This window comes from Sus scrofa, chromosome 17, assembly GCF_054392235.1.
Source record: "Sus scrofa isolate SSC_HxYL_T2T_F1_AM1 chromosome 17, Sscrofa_HxYL_maternal_Yorkshire_Landrace_v2.0, whole genome shotgun sequence".
Classification (NCBI taxonomy): domain Eukaryota; kingdom Metazoa; phylum Chordata; class Mammalia; order Artiodactyla; family Suidae; genus Sus; species Sus scrofa.
Window position 1 is genome coordinate 12,754,776 of NC_139399.1, and position 14,569 is coordinate 12,769,344.

General features: G+C 35.8%; 1 protein-coding gene across 50 annotated transcripts in view; it reads left to right on the forward strand.

Moving 5' to 3' along the window:
- The window catches only part of PCM1 (pericentriolar material 1), a 108,048-nt gene that overhangs the window by 69,389 nt on the left and 24,090 nt on the right, over positions 1–14,569 (forward strand). For 22 of the 50 annotated variants that reach the window (XM_085002992.1, XM_021077919.2, XM_085002998.1 and 19 more), the window contains 5 exons: positions 2,310–2,430; positions 4,164–4,322; positions 4,581–4,720; positions 10,300–10,434; positions 13,380–13,577. In XM_085002992.1, coding sequence (XP_084859118.1) covers positions 2,310–2,430; positions 4,164–4,322; positions 4,581–4,720; positions 10,300–10,434; positions 13,380–13,577 — 753 coding nt within the window. Of the gene's footprint in view, positions 1–1,463; positions 2,431–4,163; positions 4,323–4,580; positions 4,721–10,287; positions 10,435–13,379; positions 13,578–14,569 lie in introns of those variants that run through there. The other 28 variants (XM_085002997.1, XM_085002999.1, XM_021077921.2 and 25 more) reach the window with 4 other exon arrangements.

Below are 14,569 nucleotides of genomic sequence, written 5' to 3' on the forward strand. Positions count from 1 at the left end.
CATGACCTCATCTAAATCTGATTACTTCCCAAAGGCACTACTGCCTAGTATTGTCACATTGGGAGTTAAAGCTTCAACATAGAAGTCTGGAGGGGACCCAAATATTCAGACCATTACCGTGGCAACTTGGCATAAATAACTATATTTAGTATTACTTTTAAATGACCAAATCAGTTCTTTAATTTTTCACACAAAACTGTTGACCTCTTCTAACTAATATCATTTAATCAACAACAGCAGTAGCACAACATCCAGTGTTCATATCCACAGATCCAGAGCAGTGCTGTCCAGTAGAACTTTCTACAGCAATGGAAATATTTTATGTCCACATCATCTAATATAGTACCCATTAGCCACATGTGGCTATTGAGCACTTGAAATATGGCTAGTGGGACCAAGTAACTAAATTTTAAATTTTACTTAATTTAAATAGCTGCATGGCTAGTGGTTTCTGTATTGGATGGATACAGGGTCTCATTCTCCCATATTCCTAGGCCCAGGTCCTTTGAGTTCCATTTATGGAGTTTTTACACACACCTTCCAGAGCATAAAAGAGAGAATTGAAGTAGGCATCTGGGTATTATATGTCAAAGAGGACATGGAATTGAGGGTTAGGAAGAGGGAGAAACAATTTGCACCTTCTACTCCAGATGCTATAAAATGGAAAAGGCCCATCTACCTTCAGGTAAAACTTGAAGGGACAACAAAGTGGTTCCATTTCTTAAAACATGTTGCCTTTCTTTAATGCCTGAATTTTCTTTAATCAGGGGCAAACCTTTCATTTCATAATTTAAAAGATCAATAGCTAGGAGAAAACAATTGTGAAATGAGTTACAGTCAAAATATAATCGAGACTCCCTTCTTATCATACTACACACAACAATTAATTTGAAACTACTTACAGTCCTGAAAAAGTTAAAACTATGAAACTTCTAAAAGAAAATGAAGTCTTCAGGATTTTTGACATAAGCAAAGATTTCATAGGATACAGTGTTAAATATGAAAGAAAAAAGTGATGAATCAGACTTCATAAAAATAAAATCATTCTGCTTTTCAAAAAATGCTATTAGGAAAAAAATAGTCATAGTACATATATCTGGTAAATGACTATATAAAAGACAAATCCTGACTAAAGAACTTTTACCACTCAATTTAAGACAGACAACTAAAAAAAAAAAAAAAAAAAAAAAGGGCCAGAGATTTGAACATGTGCTTCACACACAAAAGAAGATATATAAATGGTCAGTGTGCAGTTGGAAGCTACATGCGGTACTACCTTACACTGACTAGAAAGGCTGACATTTAAAAAATTAACAGAAGTATTGGTGTGAATTTGGAGCAATTGGAATTCTCACACTGCTTGTAGGATTGTTAAAATTGTACAACCACTTTGGAAAGCAGTTTGGCAGTTTCTTATAAGTTAAACATAAACTCGGCATGTGACCTAGCAATTTCTCTTCTAGGTATTCATCCAAGAGAAATGAAAACATATCCACAAATACTTGTACACTAATGTTCGTAGCATCTTTAGTCATGATAGCCTCAAACTGGAACATCAACAGATAAATGGATAAGCAATCGGTGGTATATCCATAAATGGAATACTATTCAGCCATTAAAAATAATGAACTTCTGAAACACACAACAACATGGATTAATTTCAGAAACATACTGAGTGAAAGAAGCCAGACACCGAAGAGTATATACTGAATGGTTCCATTTGTATAAAGTTCTATAAGGAGTAAAGTTAATCTGTGGTGATAGAAATCATCTGAGTGGGGTATAGTGGAGATTGATTGTAGAGCATACAAAGAACTCTGACCTGATAGAAATGGTCTTTATCCTTAGGAAAGGTCATTGCATCAGTGCATATATTTTTTGAAACTCATCAAAATGTACATTTAATGGGTGCATTGTATGTAAATTATATTTCAATAAAGTTGATTTTAAAAAATATGAATGATGCTGTCATGTTTTTCTTCAAATATGAGACAACCAGATATCATAGTAAGGTAGATTTTGGAGATAAGAGAATTTCCCTGAGGGTGTCAGAATAATATTAACTTTTCCAAGTTAGAATTTAATTAGTAGCTGGCTCACTATTTTCATCTCCATAAAGACAAGTGTTCTTCAAAGTTACTTAGTATTTTAATATTCTCCGCGACTCTGTACTCATCCTTCTAAACTTTTGTTATATCACAATTTTAAGTTTTTGCAAATACATAGTTTCTATGTTAAATTTTTAATATCAATACAATTTTTAAAGACATATTAGTGATTTTTATTTGTTTTTTTAAACTATAACTTAGGAAACTTTTGAGAAGAACTTTGAGAGAGAAACACATAAAACAAGTGAGCAAAATGATGCTGATAATGCTAGTGTCATGTCTGTATCTTCAAATTTTGAGCCTTTTGCAACAGATGATCTAGGTAAGCAGAATTTTTTCTAATCTCTTAAAACACAACTTTAATATGGTTTTTCAATTGCATTGATAAGGAAACAAAAGTCTAGAAAGGCAAGATATGGTAGAAAGAACATGTACTTAAAAGTCTATCCATCCATCAGTCTGAATTCAGTAATATAGTCGTTGACTTTGGGCAAATCATCTAACCTTTCTGACTCTCTGTGTATCCAGGAAATGGGGTCTTACTTACATGCTCTGTTCTTATGAAAAATACATAGAACTCTTTAGCATGCATAATAAATGTTCAGAGAATGTTAATTTCCTTCCCCTTAAAGGAGGGTTCATCTTTTAAGATCTTCTAGTTAATCAGCAGGAATAGCAGTGCCTCATCAAATCACATTTTCAGTTTCAGTGTTGATCATAATTTGAGGTAAGAACTTAACTTTCTTAGCATACATAATCCATAGTGAGAAACTCAGGTAACTAAGGCATGGTACATTGCATTTTTAACATCAGTAGTATGTTGGGGGGTTGCATAGGTCCAGAGAGAAAAAAAAAACTTAAGTCCTAAATTTGGAAAGGAACTTAGAGAAAAGAATGATACTGAGGTACCTGATTCTAAACTGTAGCGTATCAAAAGATATCTAAATATTCAATCATTCAGATTCTAGGGCACTTAGTTGATAAAATAATCTCATGTTCTATAATTCTAGTATCTTTATTTGATGAGAATAAGATTTACATAATTTCAAAGGGATTTTGCACTATAAAGGGCTAATAAGCCTTGCTGTCATTAGGTCTCTACCTTTTAATAAGCCTAAGTCTTCCTTTTGCCCTATACTAATTATTACTAGGAGTATAAGCCCTCCTCCCTCTGAGCAAATACCTGTCAAGTCTGTACTGAGCTCATCCCATTATAGAGAAAAATCCCTCTGTGGCCAACCCGGTCTCCCTTTATTGTCCCAACTTCCTGAATTGTCAAGCAATTTTGAATTCTTCTTGTTTAGTTTCTTTAGTTGATTGTTTATTCACAATCTTTCACACTAGTTTTGTCTGAAGTGGACAAAAAATTGGGAAATCTCCTTCTTAGGTCTTTTCCCTACCTTAATTGCTTTTATTAGGTTGGATCATTTGCATCAGAATTTGCATGACATTTTGAAATTAATTTTTGTTGTACTGTTTATGCATTTTTTGTCTTTTTTTTTTTTTTTAGGCCTGCACTGGTGGCACATGGAAGTTGCCAAGCTGGGGGTTGAATTGGAGCTGTAGCTGCCAGCCTACATCACAGCTACAGCAACTTGGGATCCGAGCCGCGTCTGCGACCTACACCACACTTCCCAGCAATGTCGAATCCTTAACCCACAGAGCCAGGCCAGGGATCTCATGGATACTAGTTGGGTTCACTACCACTGCGTCACCATGAGAACTCCTGTTGTACTGTTTATGTGAACAGCATATAGATTTCAGAGACCTGGGTTCCAATCCCTGATTCTGTACTTAACTGCTATGAAACCTTGGGCAGTTACTTAAGTTCTCTGAAAATGAGGGTACTATCATCTACTTTATAGGGTTATTTTAAGGATTAAATAGATGTAATAGTGTATTTCAGGTACCAAAATGATACAGTATCTGGAACTTAAGTTAGTTTTTCTTTCCTAAGTTCAGACGTTTTTGTTAATTTTATGGAAAAAATAAGTTTTATTTACATGAAAAAGTTTGCTTCTATATCTTCTAGAAATATTTCTGTTCCATATGCAGGTAACACAGTGATTCACTTGGATCAAGCACTAGCCAGAATGAGAGAATATGAGCGTATGAAGACTGAGGCTGAAAGTAACACAAATGTCAGATGTACCTGCAGGATTGTTGAGGATGAAGATAGTGCTGCTGCCACGACTACAGTTAATAGTTTAGAAGGTGTGATCTGGATTGATTAGAAGTAAAAATCATAGTTCCATATGTAAAAAATTAGAGCCCCACTTGATGTACAGTGGTGTTTTTTGACCCCTTTTCTTCTAATTAGTAGGGGTACTAGAACTACATAGATGTTCTTTTGTGGTAATTTAGCTTAAATCTCCAAAATTTAATGCTCTTTAGAATTTTGCATAAAAGCATACATATGATGTCATAGATATTTATTTTGCTAATATAGCATTTTCTTTTTTTTTTTTCTAGTAGAAACTCCTGATACTGAAAATCATAGTTCACAGCAACCTGTAAGTGAAGTTTCTACCATCCCATGTCCTAGAATTGACACTCAGCAATTGGACCGGCAAATTAAAGCAATTATGAAAGAAGTTATTCCTTTTTTGAAGGTAAGCAGTGATTTTTAAAAATAAGTGTTCTGTGTTTTCTTTAATTATACAAAAGACTCCATTGTAATAAACTCAGAAAATACAGGTATTAAAATAAAACTAAAAGTCAGGCATAATTTTGTCATCCAGAGATAACTCCTAGTAAGGTTTTATGAATCTTTTTGTAATATTTTGTTCATATATATGTACATTCTCCTTTTTTCATATATTAATACCATAAACATCTTTCTGGATCACTGTTTTTCTACTGCATATTTTTTTAATGGTTACACATTATGGATTCATTATTCATTCAAAAATGGAATACGTACTTTATGCCAGGTTTCATGGACATGGTAGTGAACAAGGCAAGGCCTTGCCTCTTGTGGGGCTTACATGGTAGGATGAGAATATGAATAAAAAAATAAAAAATATAAAACATACTAGGTAAATGTATGTCAAGTAATGTTACACGCCATGCAGAGAATTAAAATATGGTCATGTGATAATGTCTGTTTTCAACTGGATGGTGAGGGAAAGCTTCTTGAAGAGGGAACATTTAAGCAGAGGTGTGAATAAAAAGCCAGCCTTAAGTCAAGATTGTTCCAGACAGAGTGAAAGTCTAGCTTGGAATGTTGAAGGAACTGGAGGAAGGATCTGAGTGGTTGTAGGAAATTCGTGATATGACATTGGAGAAAGAGGAAGGGCCAGTATGTAGAACATTATAGGCATGATGAGTTTGGATTTTGTTTAAAGTTTGAGGGGAACCCTTCTACATGTTGGTGTGATTGTAAATTGTAAAACCATTATGGAAAATAGTTTGGAGTTTCCTCAGAAAACTAGAAATAGAATTACCATATGATCCAGCAACCCTACTTCTGAGCCTATATCCAGACAAAACTATAATTTAAAAAGATACATGCACCCTTGTGTTCATAGCAGCACTATTCACAATAGCCAAAGCATGGAAACAACCTAAATCAATAGATGTAGGTCGCAGATATTGTATATATATATATACCACATCTTCTTTATCCATTCTCTCTCTATATCTATGTAATGGAATGCTTTTCAGCCATGAACAGAACAAAATAATGTCATTTGAGGCAACATGGATATGCAACTAGAGATTCTCATACTAAGTGAAGTTAACTCATAAAAATAAAGACGAATATCAGTCGCTTATATGTGGAATCTAAAATATGGCACAAATGAACCCATCTATAAAACAAACAGATTCATAGACCTAGAGAACCGACTGTGGTTGCCAGGGGGGAGGGAGTGGGGTTAGTAGATGCAAACTATTACACTTCGAATGGATAAACAACAAGATCCTACTGTATAGCGCAGGGAACTATATCTAATCTCCTGAGATAGATCATGATGGAAAAGAATATTAAAGAAAAATGTGTGTGTGTGTGTACACCTCATGTAGTTGAGTCACTTTGCTCTACAATAGAAATTGGAAGAACAACATTGTAAGTCAGCTGTAATTTTAAAAAAAGTAAATGTGTTTTCTACTTGAGGAATACTTGATATAATCAATTTGGCTGTATTAGGTAAAAATGAGAGTAATTTTAGAGGAAAAATAATGTTTCAGTAAATAATAAATTCTTTAAAAAATTAGAAATGAAAAGCCAGTCTTTTCGTGAAGTGGAAACTACAAAATATGTAGTCATTGGGATCTTTTTACAACCCACTTGTAGTTGCCAGTGTGTAAGACACAACAGAAAGTTGTTTCCATATACATATTTCTTCCCTCAGTGGAAATAATTGCTTTCTTTGGAATATTTTCAGAGAAGAGAGATCTTTGAAAAGGCAATTAGAGAAGCTGCTTTCTCTGAAGAGATGTTATAGCTAAGAGGAGAGAGAGGATCATTTGTCTATTCCCAAATTATTCTGTGTAAAACTGAAAAACTTAAACTTTTTCTGGGAAACTGCAGCAGCTCCTAAGTGGTCTTTTCTATCTCTGCTTCCTTCTTTTAATCTTTTATTTCTCTTGTTGGCATTGCTGATACTTGCTAATACTTCTGTCTGGAATGCTCTTCTTTCATGTTCCTGCATGGTTTTTTCCTATGAACCTTTTTTTTTTTTTTCTTTTTAGGGCCACACCCACAGCATATGGAGTTCCCAGGCTAGGGGTCTAATAGGAGCTACAGCTGCCGGCCTTCACCACAGCCACAGCAATGCAGGATCCGAGCCACATCTGTGACCTATACCACAGCTCACAGCAGTGCTGGATCCTTAACCCACTGAGTGAGGCCAGGGATCGAACTTGCAACCTCATGGTTCCTAGTCAGATTCGTTCCACTATGATGGGAACTCCTTTCTGTGAGCCTTTTAAGTCTTTAGTCAGATGTTACTTATTTGCTGAGTAGATCTCCCCTTAACTCCTTAGTTGCTTTTCTTTATCTTCATAGTGCTTATCATCACCTTATAACCTGTTTAATGTTTGCTTATTTATTTTGTCTGTCTGCCCTGTTACATGTAAGCTCCACAAAGTAATGGAAGAATTACATCAAAGATGTTAATCTGTTTTGGTCACTCTTACCAGTGCTGAGAATAGTACATTCATACATTAAGCACTCAGGAAATACTTAGAAAATGAGTTAGAATGGATCCACCAGACCTCCGCTATGGTTTTCAGATGAGTCAGTATAATTTGAAGTATAGTTTGAAAACAGTTGGCCTGTGGGATGCAAATCAGATTCAACATCGCTTATAAAACTTTTTTTGCAGCCTAGTCTCAGCCTCTTAACTAGTCCTTCCCACATACTTTGTATCAACTTGACATTTGCAGGCAATTTCTCCTCTTCACTGCTTCTGGGATACCTGATATATGTCTATGATAGCACTTATGACAAAGTATCAATTTTTTGCATGTATCTCCTTACTAGAATGAAATCTTTCTCACTTTCTTAGTACTTTCACTCAAGAAGGACTTCAGAGACTGGATAAAGGGAATTTGCGGATATAATACAATTGTACGGTTTCATAAATTATTCTAGGGGTTTATCTCCTGTTATTTATAAAATATGTATTCACTCAAATATTTATCTATTTATCTTCTATAAATATAATAATATGCATGTATTCTTACAGCTAAACAGGTAAATATTTACTTAAGAGTTTGAAACTGTTCTCTCAAGTGAATTGACTTAAACTATTTAGGTTATTGCTTGCTTCCATCTTGGGCATAAACAGCAAAGTGTTGCCTTTTTTCTTTTACATTTTTGTTTTATTATAATGCAATAAATACTTCAAAACATGTCTTTTTTTTTGCCCCCCTCCCCAGTTTTATGACTGCACCTGCGGCATATGGAAGTTCCTAGGCTGGGGATCTAATTGGAGCTGCAGCTGCTGGCCTGTACCACAGCCACAGCAACATGGGATCCAAGCCACATTTGTGACCTATGCCGCAGCTTGAGGCAACGCCAGATCTTTAACCCACTGAGTCACAACAGGAACTCCAAAACATGTCTTTTTGGTTAAAAGGTATATTGGTAGAGATATTTATTTGATATGTACAATTATTTTCCAAATGTTAAAAAAATCTCAGTGATTTCACTTTATGTGTAGAAAGTGCAACCATCTCAGGAAATTCTGTTGCATTTACAATTTTGTGTCTTGATTAAAGTAATATCGTTTCATAAGGATTCTCTTACTAAATTTAGCATTTCAGACCATTTCTGAAGAAGCCAATAATAACTATTTTATTATGTCTCATTTCACTTCAAATCTTGACTTTTGGGGTTGGATTATAGAACTTATGTGTTAATATCCACATTATACCCAGTCACCTAAGCTAGACTGGTAACTTTCTCTTATCTTCTATCACCAGTGTGTCAAAAATTGATTTTTTTCCCCTAAGAGCAGTTAGTTTTACTTCCTTTTCTGCAATAGCCTACCCTTAATTCATATCTTTGAAGTCAGGAGACTCACTACATGTAGTATACTCTCTTAACTTCACCTCTCACTGTTCTCCATCTTAGATACCCTCACTTCAAATCACTCAACATTTTCTATACATGGCATTTTTTTTTTTCATATATCAACCTTTTGTATAAGTAGTTATCATTGAAAATATAAAATGCCTTCATTCTTTTCTGCCTGACTGAAGTACCCCTTCTTCAGAGGTATTTAATATCTCTGATGTACTGCCACAGCCCCTTAGGGCACCTAGTGTGTGCTGCTTTTATGATACTTAATTCATTGGTAGGTAATGAGTGTCTTCTGTGATCTAGCCACTGCACTTGGTGATAAGAAACAGTCCCTGCAGTTTAAAAATATCATCTACTGGACAGTACATAACCTGCAGTGATTGATGTATTCATGTATCTGACTCCTCTCCTGGTATTTGATCCATTGAAGACTAGGGACTCTTGTCTTTTTATTTATTTGTTTATTTATTCACTCATTTTTGTCTTTTTGCCATTTCTTGGGCCACTCCCTCGGCATACAGAGGTTCCCAGGCTGGGGGTCGAATCAGAGCTATAGCCACCAGACTACGCCAGAGCCACAGCAACGCAGGATCCGAGCTGCGTCTGTGACCTACACCACAGCTCACGGCAACGCCGGATCCTTAATCCACTGAGCAAGGGCAAGGATCAAACCCGCAACCTCATGGTTCCTAGTCGGATTCGTTAACCACTGCGCCACGACGGGGACTCCCTTGTCTTTTTTTTAAATTGCCTGCCTTGACACATGAATTTTTTTTAAATGAGCTTAAATCCTTAGATGTTAAGGGATTTTAGATAACATCTAATTTGGCCACCTTATTTTACACAGTTGTATAGAAGGGGAAAAAAAAACCCCAAAAACTTATCCAAGTTAAGGTTAGAGGATATGCCCAAATATGATTAGCCTCAGAAAAAGGTTTAGAACCTTGAGATTACTTGATAAGGATGTTTTATGTACTCACCTCATAAAGTTAAACCGCGGTCTGGGTTTTTATGTAGCTTGCAGATTCTTCTAAAGGAAGATTAAGGGGATGAAGATGCCCAAAGTGGTTTGTCAAGAAGGTTAGGACAGTAGTTCTCAACTGGGTATGATTTTTTGACCTAAAAACATTTCGTGATGTCGGGATACATTTTTAATTATTAGAACTTGGAACAGTGCAGGATGCCGCTAACTTGTAGTGGGTAGAGGCTAGAGGCTACAGGGCTGCTAAGCATCTTGCAATGCAGAGGATGTTAGCCATGCTAAGATACAGAAAAGTTATAAGATAACAGAGGAAATTGAGTGGAAGATGGAGTATGGTTATAAGAGTAGTTGAAGGGAACTGAACTACAAATAGGAATACAGACAATATGGAAACCATGGCATGAGTAGGTCTCCTTAACGTACAGAAAGAAAGTGATGGAAGGTGTTGGATCAGACAGTTCTTTTACTGTTATCTGCCATGGCGAATCAAAATTTGGAAAACTTTTAATGTGTGTAGTAGTGGGGGAGTTTGGCTGTTCTTAAGAACAGAGTTTCCAAGTGTGTATCTAAAAACTGAGGAACGTTTATGCAAGAAAAATACAATCACATATTATGTTGGATTAATATTTTTTAAACAATAGTTGTTATATATCCTAACCAACTAGGATTTTTCTCAGGAACACATGGATGAAGTATGCTCTTCTCAACTTTTAACTTCAGTAAGACGCATGGTTTTGACCCTTACCCAGCAAAATGATGAGAGCAAAGAGTTTGTAAAGTTCTTTCATAAACAACTTGGAAGCATATTACAGGTAAGAATTTATAGTTGTATGACTTACCAGTATGTACCATGTAGTTAGGTTTTTTGTGTTTTTTTTTTTTTTTTTTTTTGGCATTGTCTGGCATTACGCAATTTATTCAAGTAGATGATCATTCTAGCGTACATTTGGGATGACATTTTAATATGTTGTAGATTATTCCTTACTTAGTTAAAAATCTTATTAGGGCCTGTGTCCTTCATTTAACTTTATCATTTCTAAGGCCTGCCCCAACTCTAATAAAAGTTTGTTTCGATTTTTCTCCTACCCAATAAGAATATTTCAAGTTTGAAATGTTTAGAAAGTATTCCATGATACTTTCTTTTTTTTCTTTTTGGCCACCCCACAGCATATGTAGTTCCCAGGTCAGGTTCAGATCTGAGCCATAGTTGTAACCTAAGCCACAGCTGCAGCAACAAGGGATCCTTAACCCCCTGTGCTGGGGATTGACCTCGAAGCCCAGTGCTCTCAAGATGCTGCCAATCCCTTTGTGCCACAGTGGAAACTCCCCATGATATTTTCTAAAACAATTTTTTTAGAAAAAAATTTCTTAAAAATCTGAGAAATTTTAGAAGCTAGAAACTAGCTATTGATTTTAGAGACTCTTAGGCTGTAACAGTAATTTTATGCTACAGTAGTGGTATCTGGGGGCAATTTTGTCCCCCAGGAGACATTTAGCAGCCTCTGCAGACATTTGTTTGTCACTGCTGGGAGGAACTGGTACCAGCATCGAGTGGAATGTTAATAGTGCCCAGGATGAGAACCCTATGTTAAGCAGGAAAGCCTTAATTCCTCCCTGTAATACACTTCTTGACAGTTAAATTCACCCCTGTGTTTTCCTGTTGAGGTAGTTCAGTGATGTATACTGTTGATCCCAAACTAGAAAATATGTTTTTCTTTTCATCCCTATTACATTTTCCAATATAACTTTTTCCTTGCTTCCTATTCCTGTGTTTAAATTGCCTTCAGAGATAGTATTATCACTGTATCAACTTTTTTAAAACTCTAGGTTGACATGCTTTTCCATCACTTTCATTTTTTTGTTCTGTTTTATCATTTTTTAAAAATTTTTTATTACTATTATTTTTTGTCACCCACGGCATGCGAATGTTTCCTGGGCCAAGGATTAAACCCGTGCCACAGCAGTGACAACACCAGATCCTTAACCTGCTGAGTCACCTGGGAATTCCTTATTTTGTTCTTAATAAGACCAAAGTATAAAATCAGCAATAGAGAGCTCCCATTGTGGCTTAGCGGCAACAAAGTATCACTGAGGCAACAAAGAACCCCTTGCTCAGTGGGTTAAGGATCTGGCATTACCATGAGTTGAAGTGCAGGTCACAGACAAGGCTCAGATCCCGCGTTACTCTGACTGTGGTATGGGCCAGCAGCTGCGGCTCCAATTTGACCCCTAGCCTGGGAACTTCCATATGCCATGGGTGTGGCCCTAAAAAACAAAAAAATAAAAATATGAAAAATATAAAAAAATTACATCAGTAAGAGATGCTAAATTGTCCTAGCTCTATTTAATCTCATTGTACTAACACATAATTTATAAGGAATATAAGACATCTGCAGTGTTACACATTGTTTTAAAATATTTAGGATAATTTTTAAATAAATATGTTTTTAACTTATTCCTACTGAAAGAAGTAACTCCATTTAAAATCAAATTGAAAGAGAAACTTTCTAATTTAAATATTTTATTAATCAAGATTCATATAGTCCTCTCTCATTGTTATAATTGAGGGCAGAGTCCATATATTATTAATTTCCAAGTCTAACAAAATCTGGCTGCTTTTTTTTAATCTTATTCCTGATTTTTTTATAAGGTGCCTACATGAAGAATAAAAGTTAGTTTAATTAAATCTTGCTCAGTGTATTGAAAATTTTTCTTGAGGTAGAGCTTAAATTTCTGTCTTCTACTTTTTCTCTTAACGTATGCAATGAATATTTTTTCAGGAGTCACCCAGCATTTGTACTTCTTTCCATCACAGTGCTAGATGAGGTGCTTTTGGAGGAGGGAGCAAATAGTACTAAATGTCACAGTCATTTGTTTTCTAAATGGCATGGTCTATATTTTTAGAAATAAAGAAAAAGCAGTTTTATTAAAAATGTATAGAATATAGCAGACTCTTCTTTTGATGCTATATTTCAGCTTAAATAGAACTGAAGTTTAAGACTGATTCTGAAGAGTTTTTTTTTTTTTTTTTTTTTTTTTTTTTTTGTCTTTTTAGGGCCACACTCGTGGCATATGGAGGTTCCCAGGCTGGGGGTCTAATCGGAACTGTTGCCGCCGGCTCACGCCAGAGCCACAGCAACGCCAGATCTGAGCTGCGTCTGCAACCTACACCACAGCTTGATGGCAATGCTGGATCTTTAACTCACTGAGTGAGGCCAGGGATCGAACCCTCAATCTCGTGGTTCCTAGTCGGATTCATTTCCTCTGTACCACTACAAGAACTCCTGAAGAGAAAATTTAAATTAGAGTGACTGTCTTGCTTAGATAGGGAAAGCTTGAAAAGTACTCCAGTGGTATTTTCTTTTCTCATGGCACTTCAGCTTTATCACTGTAGTTTCTGTGTATCCCCGGATACTGTGTGGGATCTCTTTTGAGATTAGGAAAATATATTTGTGGCTAGCAGTTACATTAAGTAGGAACTAAATCTTTGGATGACCATATGTTCTTTTCTTCTCTTGTACACTCTTTAAACAGGACTAGCAAGTTTCCTACTTAAGTAATATTTTTTAGTAATATTAACCTATCTTTTCTTAGCCTATCTTAGCCATTAGTTTTAAGATTTTCAATACTAAAAGGTAATAAAATTTTTTTCCTTGCTAAGTATTATAATTTAAACTTGTTAATTGTCTATATTACTCTAGCCACAGTTCAAGTTTACTGTAATCCTAATAAAGTTATTTGGTTTATCTTTGAATAGGATTCACTGGCAAAATTTGCTGGCAGAAAACTGAAAGATTGTGGAGAAGATCTTCTTGTAGAGATATCTGAAGTTTTATTTAATGAATTGGCTTTCTTTAAGCTCATGCAAGATTTGGATAATAATAGTATAACGGTTAAACAGAGATGCAAAAGGAAAATGGAAGCAGCTGGAGTGATACAGTCATATGCCAAAGAGGTAACTGACATTCATTTTGATTTTAGGAGCAGTTATAATTAACATGTAAATGTAGTTCTTGATCATTATTAATAATTATAATCATACTAGACCTCAGCAAAAGTAGTTTTTTTTTGGGTTTTTTTTTTTGTTTTTAGTAATATGAGTTAATCAGATTACAAATCACATATGCTAGCCACATACTGAATCTCAGGAGTAACAGCAGTGGCTAAAAATCAAGAATGTAGACACAGGAATCGGTGGCAGGAATTGTCAGAAATCCAGTTCACATTATTGCCACTTCTGTCGGTTTCCAGAGAAGAGAGGAGGACTGGGATCCAGTCCGTGCCAGCTGCCTGCCATGCTGTTGCCGATCCCAGTATATTTCCTCAGGAGTATTGATCACCCCAGCCAAGACACATGCTTGGTATTAGTATGGACTTTAGTTGCACATACCTGTAGTGCTTATACCCAGTTAAATTAGTGTTGATCACATATGAAATTGGATAGTCTTTATCCCTAAAATTGAGACATACCAGGAGAGAGTTTTTCCCTAGACTCACACCCTTTTCTTGATTTTCTAATTAATGAGAGGGAAAGCAGGTCAACACCCAAAACAGAGAGACAGCCTTTCTTTCTGAAATCTACAGTAGATAGTCAAGCCCTCATTTTCACACTTTTCATAATGTTTTTATTCTAGACCTAAAAAAGTTCCAGATCATTTCAGCCATCAAGTAGAGCTTGAAGAAACTAGAACAGGATGATACTATAAAAGATGATAGTGGAGTTCCTGTTATGGCCCAGCAGTAGTGAACCCAGCTAGAATCCATGAGGACGCGGGTTCGATCCCTGGCCTTGCTTAGTAGGTTAAGGACCCGGTGTTACCATGAGCTGCAGTATAGGTCACAGGTGCAGCCCGGATCTGGCATTGTTGTGGCTGCAGTATAGGCCGGTGGCTACAGCTTTGATTCAGCAGCAACAGCAAAAAAGATGATAGTAAGGGCAATTTTAGA